Raw genomic sequence first — 25,917 nt, forward strand, 5'->3', positions numbered from 1 at the left:
GGCTTAAATGGCCTTTTTACGTGCTAATAAGGACATCCTGGATTAACTAGTGCATCATTTCCAAAACCGCTGGCGCTTGCTCCCACTTCTGGGCCTGCCAAGGCTTCCCTCTCCCACCTCCCCTCTGCCCGCTTACACATGCTACATTTTAAAAAATTTAAAATTTTGTAAATATTTGTAGTTATTTTTGGTACGGGTTATCTTTTATAAAACGCCGGGAAATGAGACTGCAATATTGGAATGACGTGCAAAAGAGAAGCGTGTCTATTATTATTATACTTTAAACATTGTAAGCTCTGCTGGACATTGTGACAAAAGCGAAAACACCTCCTTGAACAGCGCCACCTGGGTGTATGTTTGTAAATGCGTCATCACATGATAGTCTCAGGAAACCGGCTGTGACGGAGACTACATTGATTACTGCCTTTCTCTTTGAGTAAAAGCGACGTGAAAACTGCGCTTCATATTAGTATTAGAGTCACAAAACAAAAGAAAATGGAAGTCTAACTTTACCAAGTGCAAAGATAGAAAGCAGTTTTTACGAGGCTGGTACGTATAACTTGTAAAAGAAGGTATAAGAACATTTAGGAAACGTTTTATGACTGTCTAAGCAGCGAAGCAGGACTAGACATGCTGGAAGCGCCAAGAAAACGTCATAGTAAAAGTAGTTTAGACCGCGCGTCCTGATTAGCAGGGCTAGGTCTGATTGGATCCGATCGTGTTAATTTTGGAGGCCCCAGGTCACATGGGAAAACGCGGTAAGTTGCACATTATTTTTGCTAAATTTTTGACGATTTTCAGCGATTTTAGCCGATTGGCCAAGATTTGAAACAATTTTGTAAAATTTACCTCAGTTGATCAAAATTTAGCACAATTTAGAATCATTTTCAGCAATTTACTGTGATTTCTAGCCATTTCGCAGATTTTAACCTTTCTTAGTGATTTTTGGCGATTTTAGCCGTTTGACCAAAATTTGAAACAATTTTGAAAAATTTACCTCAATTTGCTGTGATTTATCAAAATTTAACGCGACTCATAGTGATCGGTCACAATTTAGCATAATTTCCGGCAATTTACAGTAATTTCCAGCAATTGTCGGTTTTGGGCGATTTACCGCGTTTTCCCATGTGACATTGGGCTTTTTGGAAACTCAGACGGTGTACTACCAATAATTGGCACAAAGTACTTTAATGTGTAATTATTTAAAATATTGATTGATAAAGCGAAATATTAGTATAAACTTTTGCTCATAACCCGCCAATAATATAAACCTGAACCTTGACTCGACTAACAGGCAATAATGTTTTGAGATCCTGGATCGTATAAGGAAATTCCTGTATTGGCCCATTGCACTAGTGAAAGTTCAATACCATTCAGGATATAATAAATGACGTATTGGAAATTCACGAGCTATTTTACTGATGCTGCTTGAATCCGGAGCTGGTATGCTTCGCAGTGTGGACTGCGTGCCAATTATGTCCTGTGTGCCAAGGTATAAATTCAACTAGAACGTGACACATTGTATTCTAACTGTGCCGATGAGATATTGAATGTAACCTAAAGGTAGATTCAGGGTTGATGATCACTGGTGATGGGATATTCTTTAGGATGTCTCAAACGTTACCATGGTAACATTGAAATCTGTCATGAACATAAACATGTTTAAATTCTTGAAAAAATAACAAACAAATCACAGACATATCAAATGACACGACCCATTAAATATTTCTTGGCAATAGTTTACCATATAAACTGGCCACAAAAAGAAAATTTTAATTTTTCCCAAAATTGCACACAAGATTACTTCACTACTCTACTCTAAACACAGGTCAGTAACCAAACAGTTTGCGCTCTGGTGTAAGCTTTCTTGGAAGCTTTGTCTGCTTCTGTTTTGTGTTCTTTGAGCCGTGTACCAAAAAGTCTCGATGTTTCTCCAATATATGATTTATCACAATTGACGCAGGGAATTTCGTAAACACAGTCAGATGTTTGCTTCACATCCCGCTTGTCCTTGGGATGGACCAGTATATTACGAAGAGTCTGGGTTAAACGCGGTATTGATGCCGTGTTTCTTAAAGACTCGCCTAACCCGTTGCGAGAGACGTTTTTGTATGGAAGGACTACCACCCCCCTGGATTTAGTCTCCGCATGATGCAGTCATGTCTACAGTAGAATTCACCTCGACCTTTGCAGGACTTAAACCCCATTAAAAGCTATTAAACCAAGATAACACTCATTGAAACAGCTCAACTGATTAAATCGGATCTTCTCTGGCTGTGCACATGTGTCTGTTTTATATGTGCGATATAGCAATGAGCTGCTATAATACAGCTTCAGTTGGGTAACCGATTATAAAGGAAATGCAAGGAAACAATGGTATGTGGACCTTTGTTCACGAAATGAGACAATGGCCTGCTTTTTGTTAACCAGCATTCTTGAAAATGAGCAACATAATGATTGTTGACTTAACACGGTTTGTAAATAATTTCTTCATATTTTTGGTGTTATCTGTCGTTTACATATCCTTCCTAAAACACAAAAGTGCGACCCTTTGTCAATCACCTACAGTACCCAATTTCGGCATACTATATAAAAAACTCATCATGATGATTGCCAGAGAATAGTTTAAATGTAGCTTGTACCGTTTATTTGTGGCATCCTTCAGAAGTGAGCGGTCCGATACCAATATTTTCGGTCAAATCTCCATTCAATTAACACGGGGAGTTGGCTAGCTATGCCTTGCCCTCACTCATATTTTACAAAAGTGCGACTATTTCTGAACATCTAACCTAGCTGTAATTTTAGGTCATGTTAGAGAAATATATTTGCTAGAAGTTTGGAGAATAAGTTAAATATTGGCTGGTTATTTTTCACACAGTGATGTTAACTAGGTAAGTGCCCATTCTTCCAACATACATCATTTGTAGAGGTCACGCGTCAATGGTGAGAGCACTGTGTATTGTGTATAGGAAAACGGACAGCAACTGCAGTATGGATTGTTCTTTTTGTTGCGACTTGTTTTTGCTTTCCGTTTGTTTAAAAGCCCATTCAGGGTAGCCACATAATTTTAGGGCCTCTTTGATTTTGATTTCTTCCTGAATTTTGTCTTCGTCTTCTGTGATAACTTTATCTTTCCGGTCCATTAATGTTCTTATGACACTGAGCTTGTACTGCAATGGGTGATGGGAGTTGAAATGTAAATACTGATCAGTGTGTGTCTTTTTGCGATATACCAAAAGCTTGATCGAACCATCTTGCTTTTTGACGATTAATGTATCAAGGAACGGAATTTGATGGTTATCCTCCGTTTCATATGTGAATTTGACATTGTCCGTCTTATCAATTTGATTGATATGCGTGGTTAGTTGTTCTGCTGTATCTTTGGTCACAATCTCGAGCACATCGTCCACATATCTCTTCCATAAACGTGGCTTGATATCTAAAGGGGCTGATGCTATTGCTTCTTGTTCCAGCCATTCCATATACAGGTTGGCTACGATGGGACTGACGGGGGAACCCATCGCAGTACCGAACTTTTGTTGATAGATTTGACCGCGGAAGGAAAAATAGGTGGTAGTAAGGGCAAATTCTAACACTTCCATAACGTCATCAACTGTTAATTTGGTTCGCTCACTCAATGTTTTGTCCTCAATCAACCGTTGTCTTATGATTTCAAGTGACTTGTCAATTGGCGTATTCGTGAACAATGACACGACGTCATGAGAAATGAATTCTTCGCCTTCTTCAACCATGATCTCTGCGAGGTCATCCGCTAAGTATTTAGAATTTTTGACGTGATGTTGAGTTTGACCAACTAAGGGGCCTAAAATTCTAGCGAGCTCTTTAGATGTTTCGTACATTATGGACCCACAGTAATCCACGATTGGTCTAAGTGGAGTACCAGCTTTGTGGATTTTGGGGGTGCAATACATGCGAGGCGTGTTTTCAGCTGTGGGATAGAGTTTCCAATACTCTCTTTCAGTAATGTTATTGACCTTTTTCCAACCGGTGAGAATGCTTATAAGTTTTCTCTTATAGTAGGCATATCACCTCAAAAATAATCGCAGCAAAAACACGTTATTTAATGTTCCTACATTATTGAGCTTTATTAAAGCATCAAAAATCAAAAAAACAGAATTGAAATCGGTCGATGCATTGTGATGTAGTGTCAATTTAAAGATGCTCGTAGATGGAATGAAATCCTGCCACAAATGGCTGTAATGACAAAATTGGCACATTTCGAGATTTTGAAGGTTTATTTGGACGCTTGCTTGGAAAAGCAGCGTTAATTTAAATATCACATGTTTAATGCCTATCTTTCCTGACTTCGTTACAGAAAACAAAATTAAAAATCTATCATTGAATAATTATAATAAATTAACCAAATATACTATTTTAGCAATTTCGGCCAATCTGCAGACAAATTAAATCTCAAAAAATGACTAAGTTCAGCTAATTAATATTCAAAATTGATGCCAATAGAAAACCGTACATGATATAAAGGTGCGGTTTTTTTGCACACATATGTATACAAAGTTCTTTCAATTGATAACAAAAATACACAAAAAGTAATTAATTATGCAAATTAGGTAATTACAGCTAATTATGTATTTATGATATTATTATGCAAAAAATTCAGTTGCAATGAGACTTTAAATTAACATTTTGTCATCTGGATTAACATGGGAGGACAATCGGTAAAATGAACAGCTATTCTACTGTACCGCGTATACAAAAATAGTATGGCCTTGGACACACACAATGGCTTAGAGCTATTGTGGTTTGGAAAATTACTCCCTAAAAATATCATTGATTAATGTTTTGCTTCAACTAGTTTTAGGCAAGTGCTTCATTTGTTGTCGACAGAAATAATTTACATGCTAAGAAAGATTAGTATTTCAGCTAAATGGTGGTAGGTCCCTTTACTTCAACAGGCCTATATTTACTGATTTATGAGCGATCTTCAAAAATCCATAAAAACAGGCAGTAGCACTTAAACAAAACAATTTTTAATTTTTTAGGACCCGATGTTAGCCTCGGAAAGGCTTCACACACCATATATTAAAAATTTAAACAATTTGGATAAATGAAGCATATGAGGAAATTCATTTATCGACATGGATGTTTTTTAAAATTGGCCAAATTTGAAGCGCGCCCTTTTCAATTCACTGTTATGCTTGCATGCACAGTGTAGCAGAATTATTGTGCAGCAAGTTTCTCGTAGATCTTATCGTCATTTAACATGATCGTAACTTTCTCCTCGTACTCCTCTTTGTCCAACACAACTGTCGCTTTCCCCTTATCCGCTGGTAAGATCATGTTTGACTCCTCTTTTTTGAGGTCTCTAAGTGCCTTTTTCTCAACTTTGGTGAGGTTAGGTTTTGCATTATTAGTTGATTTGAGAACTCCTACAACCTCCGCTCGCAACTGGGCTGCATCGCTCGCACTTAAGCCCACGCAAGCTTCCTTGGTAGCCACGATGTAATCATTGACTAACGCATTGTTGTTTTCCGGCGCGACTGCACAATTCAACCCCTTCGCGAGCAACTGGGTCTGGGGAGTGGTCAAATCATGCTTTGATTTATTTATCACCCATTTTTTATACCATTGTTACTATTGCTACTCACATTTTTTATCCAAACGGGTACTCTTGTGAAATTTTCCTGGCTTTTCTTGCAAGCGTTCTAACTTCCGGGTTTGCCGACATCTTGTTTTTGTGAACTCACTCTCGCGAGATTTCGCGATATGTTCATCTACGTGTTGTTTTACGTTGTCGGGGAAACTCGATTGTATTTCTAGATTGCGCGATGATATATCAGATTCCAAAGTGTGGATTTTGTTGTTGATAACTCTCAAACGTTCGCGCAAAAGATCCTTTTGAGCTTTATTCACACTATCCCGTGCCTTCTTGGTGTTGATTGGGCACTTAAGGCGCAAACTGGGGGGAGTCAAATCCAAATCGCGACATCGTAGAGTAAAAACGGGATGGTTCCGGTATCGGGCCAATTTCCTCTCGTAATTTCTTACTTTCAAAACCGCTGATTGTCCGTAATCTTTCCGAAGATCCGCAAATAAGTTCATCAGGATTGTCAGTGAAATAGATATTTGAAGGTTTCTTTGTACAAATCCAAAAAAAGACCTGTTTCTTGAAGAAAGTTTATGAAAAGCAGAAGCAGCCTTGTTTCACACTATTCCACTTACTCTTGGGAAATAATCACATGTGTAAGGATCTTGTACGTATTCTCACAAATTTCCTTTGCTGGGTGCCAATTATTCGCCTGTGAATGTGGTCCAGGAAGCTGTTCCGAGTATTGAAGTAATTCTGTGTGTATTTTTTGTTCATTTTTATGGACAGGATTTCAAGATATGACCTTGTGAAAAAGTATAAGTTTCTTTTTGAGGTCAGTTTAGTTCAAAGTTACTTTGGTAACGTGTGTGACAACTTTAATATAATTATTCTTTGAATTCTTTTATAAAGAATTAGTATGAAAAATAGCATAGCACTGTGAACTAATCTGTATGGCACCGTCGTCTGCTCACTTCTCACGCTGAATCACAGTGAAATATAATGACAGAATTAAAAAGACTAGTTTGCGTATGACGTTCTGTCAACCAGACCAAAAATGCCGTACTGCGCAGGTCAGCAACCAATCACGCACGGCCTTTAACTGACGTCAGACGCAAACTAGTCTTTCTAATTCGGTCTTCAATTATAATTGATATGCTGCCCTCTGGCTCTCTACCATCTGATCCCCTGTTCTATTCAAGAGAAGTCATATGAAACATAAATTAAACTAAGGGGCAAACCACTATTCGCCATTTTTGCCAAACTTATATAGCCATAACCAAACAAAGCAAAAACGTAAATCAGGGACGAATCCAAGATTTCACAAAATATGGTATTGAGAGATTAGGAGGGCGAATATGCTCAATTGGGTGAGATGTGGCTGAAAGGGTCTGATGTTGCAATACCATTGTTTTCCCAGACAGGTGATATGTTCAACCATGTCCCGCCGAGTAGATATCGAACACTCATATGTTATACTTGAGAAATTATCTAAAACTCAACCCGATCAAGTTCGAATTGATCGCGACGGATTTTTCAGCGCAGTGAAAAATGGCAATCTCGAGACTGTGAACCTTTTTCTTCGGGATACTCCTGGATGTATAGAGTGGCTTGATACAGTAAGAAGTTATTTTTTTATTTAGCTATGGTTATCAATATATTTAAATGTACTTAAATAATAGAAATGAATTACAAATAACGCTCAACAGAGCATTAACGCGGCTGTGTACTCTAGCCATTGTTTCTTTCTCAAAATTGAGTTTTTATGATATGTTTGTACCTTGTTATGTTTTTTATAAATACAAGGAATGAAAATCCAGATTTGTAAACTCCAACTGCAATATTTTAAGGATTTTATTTCACTATTCCACTCGTGTTTGAAATTGAAAAGGAAAGAAAATCTTTGTTGTACCAGCAAGGTACACGCGCGCAACAACTCATCGCGTTGCGTATTGCGCAATTTGTTAACGCACAAATACGCGACGCATACGCGACGCTTATCTGCATGCGCGGCGCATCTTATGGAAACACCACGGAAGCACTGATTTCACAAAAACCTAGTGGTCAAATGGCTCCGTTTTAGCTGATAAAATGTGGGTTTTTCAAGTTCTTTCCCCGATTTAAATATCATTTTATGAATGGATTTCGCTCAAACTTCTCAAGGGGCTGTGGATTTACCCGATGTTCACGTAATATAAGTTACAAAAACGAAAACTGTCGCATTCTCCTGTGAGATTCGATGAAAGTGCAAAATGTGACCACTTTAAACTTCAACGGCCATTATTTCAATGTTCATTTTCTCGGTAAAATGACGATTTAGGTACACGATAACTCAATAAATACAGCATCTATAGGTAAGCAATTATGATCATCGTAAAAAGCATGATCGACTCAAGAAACGGTTTTCTCATTTTTTATATTTTGGTCTATTTCCGATTTTAGGCATCATTTTGTGCAAATAGGCGTTTTTGAATTTTAAAAAGTTCATTTTGATGCCTTATATGGTCAATATCTCAAAAAATAAGGCCAATATCAAAAAAATATAAAAAACGTTTTTGGAATGGAGCCTCAAGATTGAGCTAAAAACAAAATAAAATATTTTGGAAAGAGTGTTTTTTGTTATGATGTACCTAACAAATATTGCCAAAAACTCACTTTTTTGTGATTTTCTTCAAAATTGTTGTTTTTACCCCAAATCTGTATTTATATTAAGATTTATTGATGTCTTGCCTTCATAAAAATGTATACTTTTATATGTTTTGCGCGAATAATTACAAAGTTATTGCACTTTTACTACATGCATGTCTGAGAGTACACAGCCACCTTAACCAACACTATAGTCAGTATACCTTCCTCTAGTCAGTAAAGTAAAATCAAATTATGAGATTTTCTCAAAAACTGTTTTGCAGTAATCTGTTACACTAGTTGGATTCTTGCATCATTCCCTTCCTTTCTGAAAATATATACTTTCATATACTTCCCATCATTACATTTAGAGATACACTAAAAAGAATATCTAATTACTGACTCGACAAAGGTATACAGACTATATCTGGATTATGTATTTGTTGAAAGTTATTCTAAATTCGCGTCTCTCTATGAAATGTTGCTTCATAAAACCTACTGACCCACAATTAATAGTGTTCTTGTCTTGTTATGATCCTCCTTAAAATTATAATAAACATGACAAACCCGGAAACAGCAAACCACACTCACTGTTACGTTCATTTAATGATATTGATTCACACAGCTGCTAAGATATGTTTTAAACATCGTGTTTTAAAGTTGAAATGTCTTCAAGCCCGGATTTGAGAGTATATGGCACTGTGTAATGGTATTTGAATTAGCATTTTGTCTTGCTGCATTAGCGGAACCAATGTTTTCCTTACACCTCAAATAATAAAACTACGTAGAATTAGTAATTTTTTTAGTTTTGGTCCCATTGTGACCTCCAACCGCTTGTGGGAAGCATTGGAGGAATATAGAAAAATGGAACCAAAATGGAAAATAACACCCATACACACAGCGCTATGTACTATGAAGCACCTGTTTTAGTGAAATTAAGTTCTAAAAATGCAATTGATTTCAACTTGAAGTCTGAATTTACATTCGTATAGGACGGAAGACAGGCAATTCATCATGCAGTTATTCATAAGCAGTTGGATGTCTGCAAATCATTATTCGATAGCTATGAGTCGCATAATATCAACGCCAAAGATAAGGTATTTTAAAATCATCTCTTCTTCTCCTTTCTTGTTTTCTTCTTCTTTGTTCATGCTTTTCTTCTTTGTTATTTTTCTATCTCTACAAATAGCTGCTACTACTTCTTTTTACCTGCTCCTGTCCCTCCTCTTCATTCTCCTCTTCCTCATTATCCCTCTCTTTTATCTTCTTCTCCTTCTTCTTCTTCTTCTTCGTCTTCTTCTTCTCCTCCTCCTTCTTCTTCTTCCTTATTCTCTTTCTTCTTCTTTCTTTCCTTCTCCTCCTACTCCTTCTGCTTCTTCTTCTTCTTCTTCTTCTTCTTCTTCTCCTACTCCTTCTTTGCTTTCTTCATAATCTTTTTTCAATGCCGTCCTAGACACAATATTTCCTTCTTAATACGTCTCCGTCTTCTTCTTCGTCGTCTTTGTCCGTATTCGAAGTCTTATTTCTATTCGTCTTTGTTTTCTTATTAGCCTTTTTCTGCTTCGTCTTTTTCTTCGTCGTCTTCTTCTTTAGTGTTCGTATTCTTATTCTTAATCTTCTCCGTATTCTTCTACGCCCTTTTCGTCGTTTTCTGTTCATAAAATTTTGGTCAAATAGGCGCATTCTTCATATTCTTCATCTACTATTTCGTGGTTTTTTTCGTCGTAGTCATATTCCTAGCTTCTTCCTTTTCCTATCTGCCTTGCTCGGTGTTTTCTTCGTACTCTGCTGCATATATTCTTGGCAAATAGGCCTATTCTTCTTCGTATTCGCATCCGTTATTTATAAATATATAAATGCGAATAGTTTTGAAAATTATTCTACTTGCAACATGTTTATAATCTCTTATTATATATATTTCCTTTTTTTCCTTTTTGCCTCCACAACAGTCTGGTAAAACTCCACTTAGATATGCAGCAGCAAACCAAGATGAAGGTTTGCTCAAATATCTAATTTCACACGGAGCTGAAGTAGATAGTACGAGCCCAGTAAGTTATAAAAGCTATTTTATCAATCAAACAAAGCGGCATTAATGTTAAAATCATTGCCTTTTTTTAGGTCATGTTTATTGTCTTTGGTGTTGAGCAAAATAGTATGAATTTCACTTTTATTAACTTCTCCCATTTTTCTTTATTCACTCAATTAGTGATAGAATATTGAATCGATTGAGAACTCATGGCGAGACAATTAGCGAGACCAATAAAATAATATTGGGCGTAAAGTATCCTATTTTAACAATATTATTTTTTGGATCCAATATTTTCACACACTAGTCTTGGATTCATCAAAACATAATAATGACATACCGTATATTGGTACCAAGACCAAGCACATATGATGTTAAGTAATAAGCTGTAACACTAAAATGTGGTGTTTTACGTACTTACGATACCTCTATTTTATAGGCAGGCAACACCGTTTTAAGTTTTGCCGCAAATAATGGCTACACACCCATTTGTCGCATACTTATCGAAGATGGAAATGCTGACGTCTCCCGTGCGAATAGTGTAAGAACGCTTTACTTTTTTGTTAATAACCTTATTTGAATAACTTGTTGCTTCTAAGCCTTCTAATGACAAATGTCTTCTATCTGAACTAAGGACTTCAAGAACTTGTGGAAACGCTTGTTTGTTTCCGTTGTTCCTTACTTTCTAATAGTCCAACAACTCGGCTTCTTGACACTTTGCGAATTTTTGGCAACAAAGGAGACTAAAATTTTGGAAATGTAAACAATCGTCTCTTACACAGGAATATACACACGCTTGCCATCGTGTCTTTTATGTACAAGATATGGATATTTGTCCTGGTGCGTAGATGTTGAAAGACAAAAGTGATTTATTCAGTCACTACCATGGCTACCATAGCTACTCCCAGAATGCCTTCCGGAATTGACACATGTTCAGATACACAGGAACATTATGCTTTATAATGTAAGAAAAAAATTTATCAAGTACAACACATGGTTTTATTCAAAACAAACTCATATTGACCATAAAAACGAATAAAAACATATCTCTCAACACGCGATATTCAAAATTCCCGGGCGCCGAAATTGTCTAGTACAATGACGTCCGAGTATAATTTACAATGATGAGCACAAATAACCATAACGTCATTGCGCCAGACAGTCGGTGCCCGGGAATTCTAAATATATCGCTTGTTGAAAAACAGCTGTTTTTATTAGTTTTTATAGTGAAGAATGAGTTTGTTTTAAATAAAACCATGTGATTCGTGCCTGATAATTATTTTTCTAACATATAAGGCATAATGTTGTGATTGCGGAAAACTTTTTTCATATGCATTAACATTGACAAATCTTTATTATTTATTGAGGAATGGTGTAATATACGTTAAAAAGCAAATTTTTTTGGATGGATTAAAAATGGCGAAGAATGCTCAAAACACCCATCACTGGTGTCGCAATACTCAGAGCAATAGTTGAACTGCATAGCAAATAATACTTTATTTAAGCCTTTAATCTAGATCTGGCTTTCTGTTTTTACATTCAGAGTTAACAAGACATAAAGACAAAAAATTAAATTGTGAATTGTAGTAGAACAGTTTTCTTGTAGACAAAAGATTGATAACGAATGAATACATTATACTTTGATCAGCTCGTAATCGGCGGGAATTTTAACAACGCGGATTAATATCAATATATCTTATTTAGAGAATTACCTTATAGCATCTCGCCAGAAAAATCACAAATCATTATTTCAAGTCCTATACTTGTCTACTTTCTTTAACATGCACATTGTAGATCTTCCAGATGAACAATATCGCTCTTAACGTGGATCTACTTTTTCGGCGTAGTGGTAAAAGCCTAACAATTCCCGCCGATTACGAGCTGATCAAAGTATAATATGCTCCATCCAGACCGACGTTGTAAGACATAATACTAGAACTTAGGTAATTCTCATTTCAAGTTAACATCAATATCATATTTTTCATTTACAGGAGGGCTCGACGCCACTTCATCATGCTTCAGACAAAGGATATGAATCAACATGCAAACTGTTGTTGAGTAAGTCGGCAGATCCAAATGCAACGAATGTGGTATGTGATGCATTTATGTAAATCTAAATTTATCTATCTATATTAATTTGATTGCTTTAGCAGATGGGTACCCTACTATCAATTCTAATATTTTTAAATGTCTCCCGCGAACAAACAACCTGGACGGGTTGGGATACCCAGAGGTAAACATCTTTTCTAAACTGACTTGAGATTACACTTTTATACGGGTATTGCTCTCTGCACGTAGTACACACGTCCCTCCGAAGGACGGAGTACTCGAGGTTCATTTTTTCCTATTCCAATTTCCAATGTACAATTGAAGCGAGCGGGAGTGTGAATTTTATCTATACATGTTACCCGTTAAAATCAACAGACAAGTACCTTAACCACTACTATCTCATAGTGTACAAAATAGTGTAAAAATAGTGTACTAAATACTGAATAGTGTAATAAAGCTTCAGAAATCAAATATGGATAATTACGTATATATTTGAAATTTCTTTTCCTAATTTTCACTTTTCATTTCTTCTATAGGCAAACGTAACAGCTCTTCACCAGGCAGCCGCTAACAATCATATTCGTATATGCCAGCTTCTACTTTCTTCTGGTGGAGATCCAAATATACAAATAAATAGTTCTAAAGAGGTAAAGTCGAACAGATATTTTCCTATACATATTGTAAACGTTCAATTTGATTTCAAACGACTGTTTAAACGGTCGAATAAAGCCTGACTTTCTTTTCCTTCCAAAAACGAAATCAAAATCTATTAACAACAAACCAATGATGGCGCTACAATCGATTAGAAAGAGAAATGTTATTCGTGTTTCACATTTCAGGATGGTTATACGCCACTGCATTATGCAACGTTGAAGGGGAACCATAAGGTTTGTGAGATCCTTTTGACCGGAGGAGCTGACCCTAACATACAATGCCAGGTATAGCTAAAGAAACACGGAATTACCGAAAATACAGAACGATTCAAATGAATACGAGCTTCCCTTGTAACTATTTCCTACCCAACAAAGATATGAATAGGCTTGGTTATATGTTTGACTTTCTTATAAAGCAAATGAATATTTTCGATTGATGTTACACTTTGTAAAGTTTATTAATTTCATTATTGTGTTCTTTATCAATTTTCTGTGACCATTGCCAAATATAGTGTGTTTTGTACATACACTATTTACTGACAATCTTTACCGTCTTTGTACCAATTTGAGATAAAACAAAATTTACGGTAATAACTAATCGCGGTTCGTGTTAATTCCCTATAATGAATACACTTGTTTTAAGGGGGTACTACACCCCTGCCAAATTGTGTGCCTATTTTTGCATTTTTCTAATAGCGTATTGGTGACAGTAAGATATGTATATTATAGGGGCAAGGACTACAACTACTGCACTGGAAATTTTATTTCAGCACAGACAACAGTTGTGGAGTTACAGTCAAAAATGAGGGAAACCAATATTTGATCAATAAATCCAATAACTACTTGACTTGAGTTGCTGAATTTTCAGTGCAGTAGTTGTAGTCCTTGCCCCTATAATATACATATCTTACTTGTCACGAATGCGCTATAATTTTTGAGAAAAATGCAAAAATATGCAAAAATTGGCCAGGGGTGTAGCACCCCCTTAAATTGTTTTATTTCTCATTCTTAACTTACTTAAAAGGGTGGGTCGACACCGCTTACTCTAGCCGTTAAAGCAAACAAAAAGGATATATGCAAATTATTGATGAACTACAAAGCAGATCAGAATGTGACAGATGCTGTAAGAAACTTTATTTTTTTAGTCTTATTACTTTTAACAGCCCCTCATAGCCACATTGTATTGCATGGAAGTATATAATTTCAATTTAAGGAGTCAGATATCAACGTTTTCACAGTATTTGTTGTGGCACATCAGACATATCGAATTGCATTCTGAATACGAGGAATGTCCTCTTGATATCAAATAATTTTGATTTTTTGAAATTCGCGATATTAAAATTTGTTATTTTTGATATTTAACAGTCCTCGAAGTAAACTTTATAAATCTTATTATATGTATTCAAAGTGTACGAAGTTGGGATGAAAAGCCGACCATCAAATGAAAATTTTGACCTTTCATATTGAAGATATACATTTTTTTCTTCTAATAAGACGTACATTTGTTTGGTGTTTTGGGGAAATAATCTACATCTTCAATACGAAAGGTCGAAATTTTCATATGGTGGTCAGCTTTTCATCCTAGCTACATACACTTTATGTACATATCATTCTTCTTCTTCTTATTATTATTATTTTTATTGTAGTTGTTGTTGTTGTTGTTGTTGTTGTAGTTGTTGTTGTTGTTGTTGTTGTTGTTGTTGTTGTTGTTGTTATCATCATTTTATGTTATAATTACTGTTATTTTGTGTCAAGATTGGAAAGGCTCCTCTTCATTATGCCTGTGAAGCCGGCATTGAGGAAATATGTCAATTGCTTTTAGAATCGCCATTAACAGACGTCAATATAAGAGACGGGGTATGTGAATTAAACAATTTACGGTATATCGTTAGCAAATATTGAAATTTTTGAGAACTACCTTAGTCCATGTTATTTGTAGTTGTATTTTTCTGATCTCCGCTACATTTGCCTTCATGGTTTTAATATCTGAATTTGATATTATAATCTTTGATCATTTTTTAGGAAGTAGAGTCTGAACTAATTATGAAAACAGTAATTATGATTTCGTTTTATTACATATAAATACATTTTCAGAAAGGAATTACACCATTGCAACTCGCAGTTCGACAAAGTAATGTTCTTCTCTGCAAATTGCTCTTGTATTACAAAGCAGATCCAAATTTGGAAGACAACGTAAGTAGGCCTATAGGAATTTTACAAGTGACTGACCTGCTGATTTGGTAAACAAAACAACGGTGTTTCACCCCGGTGTTTTATTTATTAACTATCACCAGTCGGGTGTCGACTGCAGACGACAAGTTTCAAATTTTATTTGAATTTTTCAAAATTTTCAGAATTGTACATTTTCATGACCATATTTGAAATCAACATGAAAAATGCATTACAATGAGTACAAACAAGCCTAGTATTGATTCAGTGGTTCTTAAGATAGCTCTTGATATTTTGATGAATATTTCACAAAACTTGGTCTTTTTATGTTGAAGCTTATGCCTAGCACGCAGAGCATTAAGGGATCGGATAAAACCGTTTACATAGTATTTTTGTGGCACCTGAGAACACATCATACATATCGAATTACATTCTGAATACGAGGCATGTCCTTCTGATATCAAATAATTTTGACTTTTTGAAATTGGCGTTATAATACACATTTTATGGCAAATAAACAGCAATGAAAGAAGCAATTAACTTGTACGTTAGCGCATATAATACCCCATGTGTGTTTTATTTACAGCGCAGAAAAACACCACTTCACTACGGATGTGAAATCAACAGCCTTGAAATCTGTCACATTTTGCTCAATGAAGGTGCAAACCCAAATTGTGTCGATAAGGTCAGTGTGAAGTTTATACAAAAAACGTATGAATGAAGCAAGTACCAAACTTCCATTAACCCTAACACGCCTGTATATGCACTGCGCCTGCGTGCATTTGACGTGATGTGATGACGCAATCAACTTAAGTGATTTATAGGCACGCTTTCGATGGCCCGGCTAGCAAAAGACCTGTGGCCAATGTCGCCTACCTAGTGCCTGGCATACGAGGGGTCTCGGGTTCGAATCCCACCCAGAGCAAACAACTTCTTTGTTTTGTTTGTTTCTCTCTTTATTCCTTCATTCTTTCTAGTCGCCAAAAGCCCTTTTTTATTTGAATTCATTTTATGTCACAAGAAACCTAACAATCGTTCTACTTTAGGCAATTTTGTAATTACGGAGGGTTGTTGCAAACTATTTGGAACTCAAAATTTGACATTTTAATTGGGCGTCACAGATATGTCAAATTATACTTTTTCTGAATCATTATGATCAGAGAAATACTTTGGTGTGCATAGGCGTAATTTTGATGAACTTTTTCGGCCACCTTACAAAGAATTTTGGCCCCATATCCAAATATGTTCAGCACATGAATGATGAATCTGATAGCATCATAATAAACTACATAACAGCATCATCCGTGTAACCAGAAAGAGAGCTACCAAATCTGCAGTGATGAATATTAGCACTTTAAAACATTCTGTATAGTGCTTTAGTAGGAAGACTAGATTGGAATAACATCTGTGCAATAATTCTTTTCCCTCTGTAATGATGTCAGTCTCAAATGAAAAACAAGTGCTACTGTGTTATCATTGCTGAGTGTTAAATACTTTTAGGATGGAAACACGCCACTGCACACAGCTACAAAACAACGACCTGACGTGTTCGAGCTTCAAGTCTTTTTGGTGGAAAAGGGGGCAACTTTGACAACCAAGAACCAGGCAAGCAAATCGTGTCGTTTTTAGTAATTATGATAAAGAAAACTTTTTGATATATACATGTATAATAACATGACATACAAATTAAGAACTAGTTCACAATCGTATTTTGTGTCATTTAGAGGGAATGAGGGAACAATGAGATGAGCATCGTCATCATCATCATCATCATCATCATCATCATAATCATCAACAACAACACAACAACAACAACAACAACAATATTATTATTATTATTATTATTATTATTATTATTATTATTATTATTATTATTATTATTATTATTATTATTATTATTATTATTATTATTATTATTAGTGTTATTATTATTATTATTATTATTATTATTATTATTATTATTATTATTATTATTATTATTATTATTATTATTATTATTATTTGTGTGCGTTCAAATAGTACGGTGAGACTCCAAGAAATCTCGCACTGTGGGGCAGAGATGAAGAAACAGTGATCAAAAGAGCCGCGCAGGTGAGTTGGATGTAATATCTGATATCCAATAGGTGACTTATAGAATATCATCAACAGAGCTCGGCTTTCAGTATGATAAATGCAGATTAATGCTAAATATTCATTTTTCGATATGATATAAGTCTACGCATAACGCTTGGACATAGAATGCAAGTGCTTTATCAGTTCATATACACCATATGAGACCGTACATCACGAATGAGCCGTAAATTCCTCCTCCGGTCAACTTTGTTCTATTTCGTGTTTAGAAAATATATATCGTATGCTTTAAAATGGTATATCATTTGACTTCAAACGATATCAAGAAGGGAGTTATGGTTTGTTGAACTTTACTCCTTCAACAAAATGGCATCTTTTTTGGTTTCTACATGTGTCTCTTTTCCACATTGTAGTTTATACAGACTTGACATTTAGTATGGAATACTTTTTCGCAAAATTCCAAGTCTGGTCTGCTTTAAACCGCATGGGGTAAATATTAATTGGGGTGTGTCGGGAGATGGTGTAAAGTAATTGTTTGACAGAAAATGTGCTTTCCATTAGTTTACATTATGGCGCTCATAAATCTAGTGAATTAGCCTAAAATGGCGGATTAAAGGAGACTGAATTTGATTTCTGTGGGGGTAAAATTTCTGAATTTAAGCAACATTATTCTGATATTATCAAACTTATTGAGGTTTAAGGTGATATTTACTGAACGTAAATACCAATAAGTGTTTGTCAGAGCTGAAATGCACTTGTAATCTACGAGTTTTGAAAGTGGGAGGAGCTTTAAAAAAATATGGCTCTGAAAAGTGGTTCGCACTCAGAAAGTTTGAATGACCCCCTGGGGCCAAATGTTATAAACTTACTGTACACAAATAAACAGCGTGAGTTCATGGAACAACCAAGAATCTGTGCAGTTGTTTTGTACCGTAAGTTTATAACATTTGACCTCAGGGGGACCATTCAAACTTTCTGAGTACATACCACTTTTAAGAGCCATATTTTAAGCTCCTCCCATGTTCAAACAATTGGTAAATTGCAAGTGTATTTCAGCTGTGATGAATGCCAATTGCTGATGAAGTATAGGATATATCACCTCAAATCCCTATAAATTTGATAATAACAGAACAATGTAGCATAAAGTCCGAAATTGTGTCCCCCACAAAGCTCAATATCAGCCTCCCTAAATCCGCCATTTTAGGCAAATTCGCTACATTGTGAGCACCATAATGTAAACTCATGGAAAGCACATTCTCTATTAAACAACTTTTACACCATCTGCCGACACACCCCCAATAAATATTTAGCCCGTGCGGTTTATGCAGACCCCTTCCAGACCAGTCTTGGAATTTTGCGAAAAAATATTCCATCCTAAATACCAAACAGTCATAATTGGCGGTCATTTCAAATCATCCCCAAGTCAACGAGGTTCAGGAATATCCTCTCGTGTTAATTGTTGCTTATACATACATATATAAAATACAATGCTTTGTAACCCACCACTTGAACATAATTAAGCCAAAGCAAACAAAGACCAGAGCTATTAAGAATTCTATAGACATCTAAGGTCGAAGCTTATTATCCTCTTCAACAATAGGATCATTGATTTGTTTAAATGAGATACATGTCGGACCAACTTAAGGTACCTATGAATACGACCTTCATGCACATTTTACACGGTAACTCAGAATACAATTTAGGACATTTACGGCTCATTCGTCGTGTACGGTCACATATATAAGATAATAATAAAAAATGTCAGGACTCAGAAAGCCCAGATTTGACTAAATTTAGAAAAATTAACAACAATAATAGAAAATACCAAAAAAGCTTTATCCAAATGTTGAATATATACAATTATTGTCATTTAAACAGAGACAGCAGTACAGCACATTGTTATCTAAAGGCAATGACCCAATTGATACTGTCAAGCTGTTCTTTTGTGGTGATCCTCGAGCAGGAAAAACATCGTTGAAAAACTCTTTGACTTCAAAGGTGAGAATCAAGTTAACTTTTATAATAGGGTTCCTGATAAATTTGAGTTCTTGCTAAATTTGATTTCTTATACCGTGATGTACAGACCCGTAGCCCCAGGACGCACACAGTCCCTTGACGAGGGGGGTGACAATTTCCCCCAAGAAGGTCCAAATTGTAAAAAATAATTTACTAAATGACTTTTTCATGTTAAACATCCTGAAAGAGTCCCCCCGCAAAACATCTTGGCTATCGTCGGGGCTGATAACATGTCGCAATATTGGGGCGGATGGTCACCAGGTATTGTTAAAATAACAACGTTGCCGTATGCTACGTTCCATTTCAGTCTTTGGGATGTATATCACCTCTGAATTGAGAAACATAAACACGTTATGTTTCTACATGAATGGTCTTTATAAAGCTTCAAAAGTAATAAAAAACAGAATCAATTTTAAGATGCTATAATGACAAAATTAGCACATTTTGAGATTTTGAAAGCTTATTTAGACATTAAATTTAAGTATAGCAGGTTAAATCTTTCCTGACTTCGTTAAAGAAAACAAAATTCAAAAATCTCTCTTTTCGAGATATTGTAGGCTTCATTTAGGTTTCACATGTTAAATGCCCGTCTTTCCTGACTTCGTTAAAGAAAACAAAATTTAAAAAATCTCCCATTGAATAAATTGAACAAATATACTATTTTAGCAGTTTCGGCCAATCTGCAGACAAATAAAAGCTGTAAAATGACTATGTCCAGATAATTAATATGCAAAACTGATGCTAATTGAAAACCGTACATGATATCAGGGTGCAGTGTTTTGCACGTACATATGTATACAAAGTTCTTTCATATGATAACGAAAAATATACAAAAAGTAATCATACAAATTAGCTACAGCTAATTATGTATTCATGCTATTATTATGTAAATTATGAATTTGTAATTTTGGCTTTTTTCAATATTTTATGAATGTTCTAATCATACATCATAAATTAGTCAAACGTGAACATGTTATGATGTTGAATAAAGAAACTGCGGTTAATTACTTAAATACAATTAAAAAAATACAAAGTTTTCAATTTGTTCTATAAAGATGATATCACCATTGTTCAAAACAAAATCTGAAAACTAAAAATAAAAATTCATATACAATGAGATTTTAAATTAACATTTTGAAATCTGGATTAACATGGAAGGACAAATGGTGAACGGAACAGCCGGTCCACTACCACGTATACAAATTAGTGTGACCTTTGACAAGCGCAGTGGCATCACAGCTATTGTGGTTTTGAATACTACTCTCTTCAAAATCTCTTTGATAATTTTATGTTGTTTTGTTACTTTATTTGAATAATATATTACTTGCTAATTTTAATACCACGGATTATTTAAACATAAATTATATTCGTTTACAAAACATGACTCAAACTTACAAGATTATTATTATTATTTCTTTGATAATAAGCTCAACTTATTGAGTGGTCCGTGTAGCGACCTCTCGTATTCTGTGTACAAACTATACTGCCATGATGTCGCTACAATTCACTTCAGAGCTCTGAATCAAATAGTTTTTCTCATATGTTTTACTCATAGTTGAAGGAAACATTTTACATAATAAGAAAAACTAGTATTTCAGCTGAATGTTGGTAGGTCCGATTATTTCAAGAGACATATGTGACGTGTCATGTCAAAAGGAGACACTTTTGGGCAGGTTATGAATTTTAAGTTTTTACATATCTTAAATATAGAGATATTTTGCTCCACAACGCCGTTTCCCCCAATGAAATCGGACATTCCTAAGCGAAGATATTGAGTTCGGAAGTTATGGTATTATAAAATTGAAAATTGAGATATCGGCCTTTAAAAATAATATTGACAATGTTGAGAGTAGGAATTAACTTGCAAAATGTCTCAAAAACTACAAGATGCCAGTTATATTCCGGTCTGAAACTATCAGACAATATTTTTAACATTAATAACATCACAAATTCGCAACAAACCCAAATTGTGAAAAAATCACCCACCGGCAGAAAGTGTCTCCTTTTGACATGACACTTCACATATATTTATTGATTTATGAGCGATCTTCTACAATCCGTAAAACAGGTAGTAACTCTTGAACTTTTGTCGGGCTCGCCGGTTGGTATTGAGATAAAAGACACATTATGAAGAAATTCATTTTTGACATGGATGTTTTCCAAAATTGGCCGACTTTGATGCGCGCGCTTTTCAATTCACTGTTATGCTTGCATGCACAATGTGGCAGAATTATTGTGCAGCCACTGTGACATGCCTACTTAAAAAACTTTCATAATCTTGTGCTTATTAATGGCAATAGAAATGTGTAGTAATCAGTACAGTAGATGATCATGAAACGAGGTCCTTCTTTGTAGTGCTCAATACCAACTACAAAGTTTTATATGTTTAAAAAATACTTGTTAGCATTATGGTTTGGTGTTATTTACACGTTGTTTTATCCTGAGCACCGTTTTTGAAACTGACCGTTGTGATATATATTTTTCAGAAATCGTTGATTGGGCGACTGGGAATATTCGACCGTCAAAAGAATGCAGCACAGGTAATATCATAAAGAGGACGCTTAAAATTAAAACCATAATATGCGATATTAAAATTTGGATTTTTGTTATTTTAAGCCAAAAGAATAATATTAGTAACAACTGCCAGCAAGGTCTTCTGGTCATTCCTCAATAGTATAATAATGACAAAAGCATTCATTTAATATTAAAATGAAAGTATGGATAATAATCCCATTCAATTTGTCATAAAAATTGTTTATATAGACCGCAGCCGCAGGAAACATGTGTGACGACAACATCGCTTACGACTCAACCCCTGGAATTGATGTAGCAACTGAAACGATTTCAAAAGCAGGAAAATTTTCTCTGTGGGACTGTGCGGGACAAGTTGAATATCATCTGACGCATGGGATGTTTATGGGTGTGGAGAATTCCATATTCACCGTCACTTATGATATCTGCCGGAGTGCCAAAGATAAATGGACCAGTGTAAGTAAAGGAAAGGTTATATAAAGATACGAAAGTCTCACCATTTTTAGTTCTTTGAACTTATAATAATATATCTGCAAAATAAAAACTATTCAAGACGTCATTAATGCATATATCGAGTAGTATTTTGTAGTACTTGGTACAATTAGGGTTAAGTTTTCAAAAATGCTTTCTAAATGTTATTTAAACGTTTATAACCAATATTTAACCCGACATTCAAACGTTTTCTGTAAGACTTTTTGTGTTTGCTGGGTATGTGTGTTTGCATTCGCTTCTTTATTGTATCTTTTGTAATACTTGTATGTTGAATATAACATTTTATTAAATGTGTGGGTTTTTCTTCAGCTGAAATACTGGCTGTCCTTCATAAGAGCTGGTCATAGTCCCAGACAGCAATCTAAACCACAGGTGGTGATCATAGCTTCGCATTTAGACAGATGTCGAGACAAAGACAGTGGTAAAATTTTGAGTATTAATTAAAACCAACGCAGTATTGTGGTTTCAAATGGTTGTTTCGTTTGTTAATACTGGATACATGCTCTAATTTGCATGGTGAAGCGGGAAGACGTAACGTCCTTGTAAGGGCTTCATATAGGTACGAGGCCCCAGACATGGAGATATTAACCCAGTTGCGTTACATTCTTCTTAACGTGATCTTATATCAAATCCGTAAACAACACTTATTATTTGCACAAAACAATTTCGTTACATTTGTTTACATACAACATTATGCAACAGAGCTCAGCACCTGAAGCTCAAAATCGTTAATCATTTTTATTTTATTGTATTTGTTTGCAGCATTCAGAGATGCTGAGCAACTTCTAAGAAAAGCAAAGGAAACATTTGATCCGTATCTTAACATTTGTCGTGAACTCGTTGTCGTCGATGCAAGACTGCCAACTGGAGTAGGTTTAGAAGTACTAAAGGAGAATTTAAGACAGACTTCAGAGGAGATCAAGGTTTGCTGAAAATCAGTGACGATGCTGCTTTTTAATATAAAAAAAACGCATCTTCATTGATCCCTTCTACTCTCAATTCCCGGGTTATATCATGATAGTTGCGTGATCCTTGGCCGGCCACACGAAAGCATGGCAGCGCCCATGCAAACCTATTGATAATTGGGATCGGTGTCCATTACATGTCTGAATTGCTCAGATGGTAGAGCACTGGACTTGAATTCCGAAGGTCACCGGTTCGAATACCGCCTCAGGCAAATTCTGGTTACTCTCCTTCTTCATTCAATAGAAAGTGTATTAATATTCGTTACAAAATTGCCAGTTCCCCGTAAAACATTAACATTAACTAACTACATTATTAATATGAAACTTTTTGCATATTTCTTAAATTAAAAACAAAAAACTTACAGGGAGCAAAGACAGTACCAACGCTATGCAAAAGGATCAAATCAGTCAAGAGCTCATGGGGAAGAGACGATTACCCGGTCCTTAGCTGGTCTGAATACTTTCAGAAAGTCAAAAATGATATAGATCCACTAGTGACTGAAGACTTCCTGAAGATAGCTACGTTGTATTTGCATGATATGGGAGAGGTACAAATAAATTATAATGACCGTTAACAACATTGGTAATCGCATTACTTGTAGCACATGTAAAAGTAAACAAGCGTAAGCAATGAAACAAATAGAATGACAAAATTTTCATTGCACGAAGATAAAAGTATAGAAGAAGAAGACGATGATGATGATGATGATGATGATGATGATGATGATGATGATGATGATGACAGTAAGAAGAATAAATTGTATTGAGGATGTAGTTGAAGATAAGAAACGGGGGAATGTTAGATAATGTTAAAATTGAAGAGGGGCGAAAGGAAACATTGGGAAATGAGAACCAGGAAAAGTAGAAGCAGAATGAGGATGCTGACAATATGATAATTTTTTTTAATAAATGTCAAATGTTTTACACTAAACAGGTGTATTTCGCTGAGCTTCCCGATCGAGAACACCAGGTGATCCTGAACACCAAATGGTTCAGCTATGACGTCATTGGTGCAGCATTTGCGAGTGATGACTTTCCTGTAGACTTTCAGAAACTTCCGGAGTATCGCATGTACAGCCGCAAGCAACTGCAGGAATTCTTCAAGACTTCGGCTGATATTGACCTGCTCGTAGCGCTTCTTCAACACGTGGATCTACTTCACAAGTGTGGAAGAGACAAATATATCGTCCCTGGGAAGTTACCTGAAGCACTTGACAAAGTGTGTTGGAGAAAGGAAGAGGAATTCAAAGAATACCATGGTCGACGTCTCGAGTGTAGGCAAGATGTTGACATGTTTGCGCCTGATGTCTTTCCATGCATTCAGACTCGCGTCATGGAAGAGTTAAAGATGTTAGATGAACCCACTGCTATTTCCCGTTCCACAGTGAAGTTTGCATCAGACTCTGTAGAAGGCATGATACAACTTTCGCACGATAAACGCGCCATCAACATTGCTTGTCGTTGCAGAGGAGAAGAAGATCGAGGAGCTTGTCAAGATCTTCTAGAAAGGGTAACGAGATTGGCTAAGCTAGAAATAATCAAGAGATCTCCAGGAACGCAGACGGAGATGTTTTACTTGAGTCCTCGATCCCTGTACGCACACGACGACCTCGAAGATGTATGGTATTATAGTGAAGATGACTTAATGAAAGCTGAAAGGAGTGGTCATGATACAGTCAAGCATAGAGCTACAAGAAATACCGACAGGATAAGTTCCATCCTTTGTATGGGTTATGACTCGTTGTTTATGCAGGTCTGCAGAGCGGATTGTAGTATACAATGGGTGCCTCACACTGTGAAGAAGGACCTGTACCAATGTCTGGATGTCCAAACCTCAAGAAGGGATGACTACCGTTCACTAGCGGAAGTCCTTGGGATTTCACCAGCTGAATTGCAGAAAATTGAGAAGAATAACTCATGTTCTGCAACAGAATCTATTGTCACCAGTTTTTGCAACAGAGAAGGCACAAAGATGAGACTGGGGTTGTTCCATGCTATTCTATCGCATCCTGGTCTTGTAGATAGCTCAAAAGCGTTGCAGATATTAGATGATCTTTTATCAGAGAAAGGCATCGAGGTTGGTGAATTAAGTATCATTATTACTGTTACATTACTTCATCAACTTAAAGTCATTATGTATGATTTCCATCAAATTTTAATTTTGTCATTCTTTACTCAAAATGCTGAAATGACATTAGTAATAACTGTCAGGAAAGTTTTCTTTCCATTATGCCGAAATAACAAGGTAAAGTGAAAGAAATCCCACTGGCTACTTTGGCTGTTTAACGTGGAATTATATCTATAAATTAATGTTTGCATATGACATTAGGTAAAACTTGCTCTGTTGACATGACAAACAAAACTAATTTGGTTCATACCATTTAGGTGTATGTAAGATAGTAAGACATGCATGTGTAAATATAACAAATAATGCCAAAATATTAGGTTTGAAAAAAAAAATTCATATTATAAGATCGTGCGCTATGGCTTGAGAGGATGAACTGTCTCTTCACAATTTGGTCCCATATTGAAAAATAAATTGATAAGCCAACAACAAGTTCCGCAAAGTTAAATAATCCGTAAAATTGTTCCGAAAAGAAGAATTTAATACCCAGAAATTATTTTTCGTATCCAATACATCTTCCTTGGATAAATTACGTCATTGTCCATGGTGTAGTTTTAAACATCTTTTTAATATCGACGCTGTCGTAATAGTCTCATTATGACATTGATTCGCAATTAGCTATTTTCTTA

General features: G+C 35.6%; 1 protein-coding gene and 1 long non-coding RNA gene across 2 annotated transcripts in view; both read left to right on the forward strand.

Moving 5' to 3' along the window:
* LOC140168201 (uncharacterized) overlaps positions 1 to 25,917 on the forward strand; it is a 95,391-nt gene that overhangs the window by 63,319 nt on the left and 6,155 nt on the right. The window contains exons 14-22 of the mRNA XM_072191535.1: positions 16,589 to 16,693; positions 17,108 to 17,179; positions 19,037 to 19,156; positions 21,661 to 21,714; positions 21,938 to 22,162; positions 22,508 to 22,619; positions 22,961 to 23,121; positions 23,529 to 23,711; positions 24,098 to 25,240. Coding sequence (XP_072047636.1) covers positions 16,589 to 16,693; positions 17,108 to 17,179; positions 19,037 to 19,156; positions 21,661 to 21,714; positions 21,938 to 22,162; positions 22,508 to 22,619; positions 22,961 to 23,121; positions 23,529 to 23,711; positions 24,098 to 25,240 — 2,175 coding nt within the window. The remainder of the gene's footprint in view (positions 1 to 16,588; positions 16,694 to 17,107; positions 17,180 to 19,036; positions 19,157 to 21,660; positions 21,715 to 21,937; positions 22,163 to 22,507; positions 22,620 to 22,960; positions 23,122 to 23,528; positions 23,712 to 24,097; positions 25,241 to 25,917) is intronic.
* Positions 437 to 10,240, forward strand: LOC140167246 (uncharacterized). The gene is made up of 4 exons (XR_011861010.1): positions 437 to 549; positions 6,987 to 7,185; positions 9,184 to 9,288; positions 10,141 to 10,240. It is a non-coding gene; the product is annotated as an uncharacterized lncRNA (long non-coding RNA).

Source organism: Amphiura filiformis, chromosome 13, assembly GCF_039555335.1.
Source record: "Amphiura filiformis chromosome 13, Afil_fr2py, whole genome shotgun sequence".
NCBI lineage: Eukaryota > Metazoa > Echinodermata > Ophiuroidea > Amphilepidida > Amphiuridae > Amphiura > Amphiura filiformis.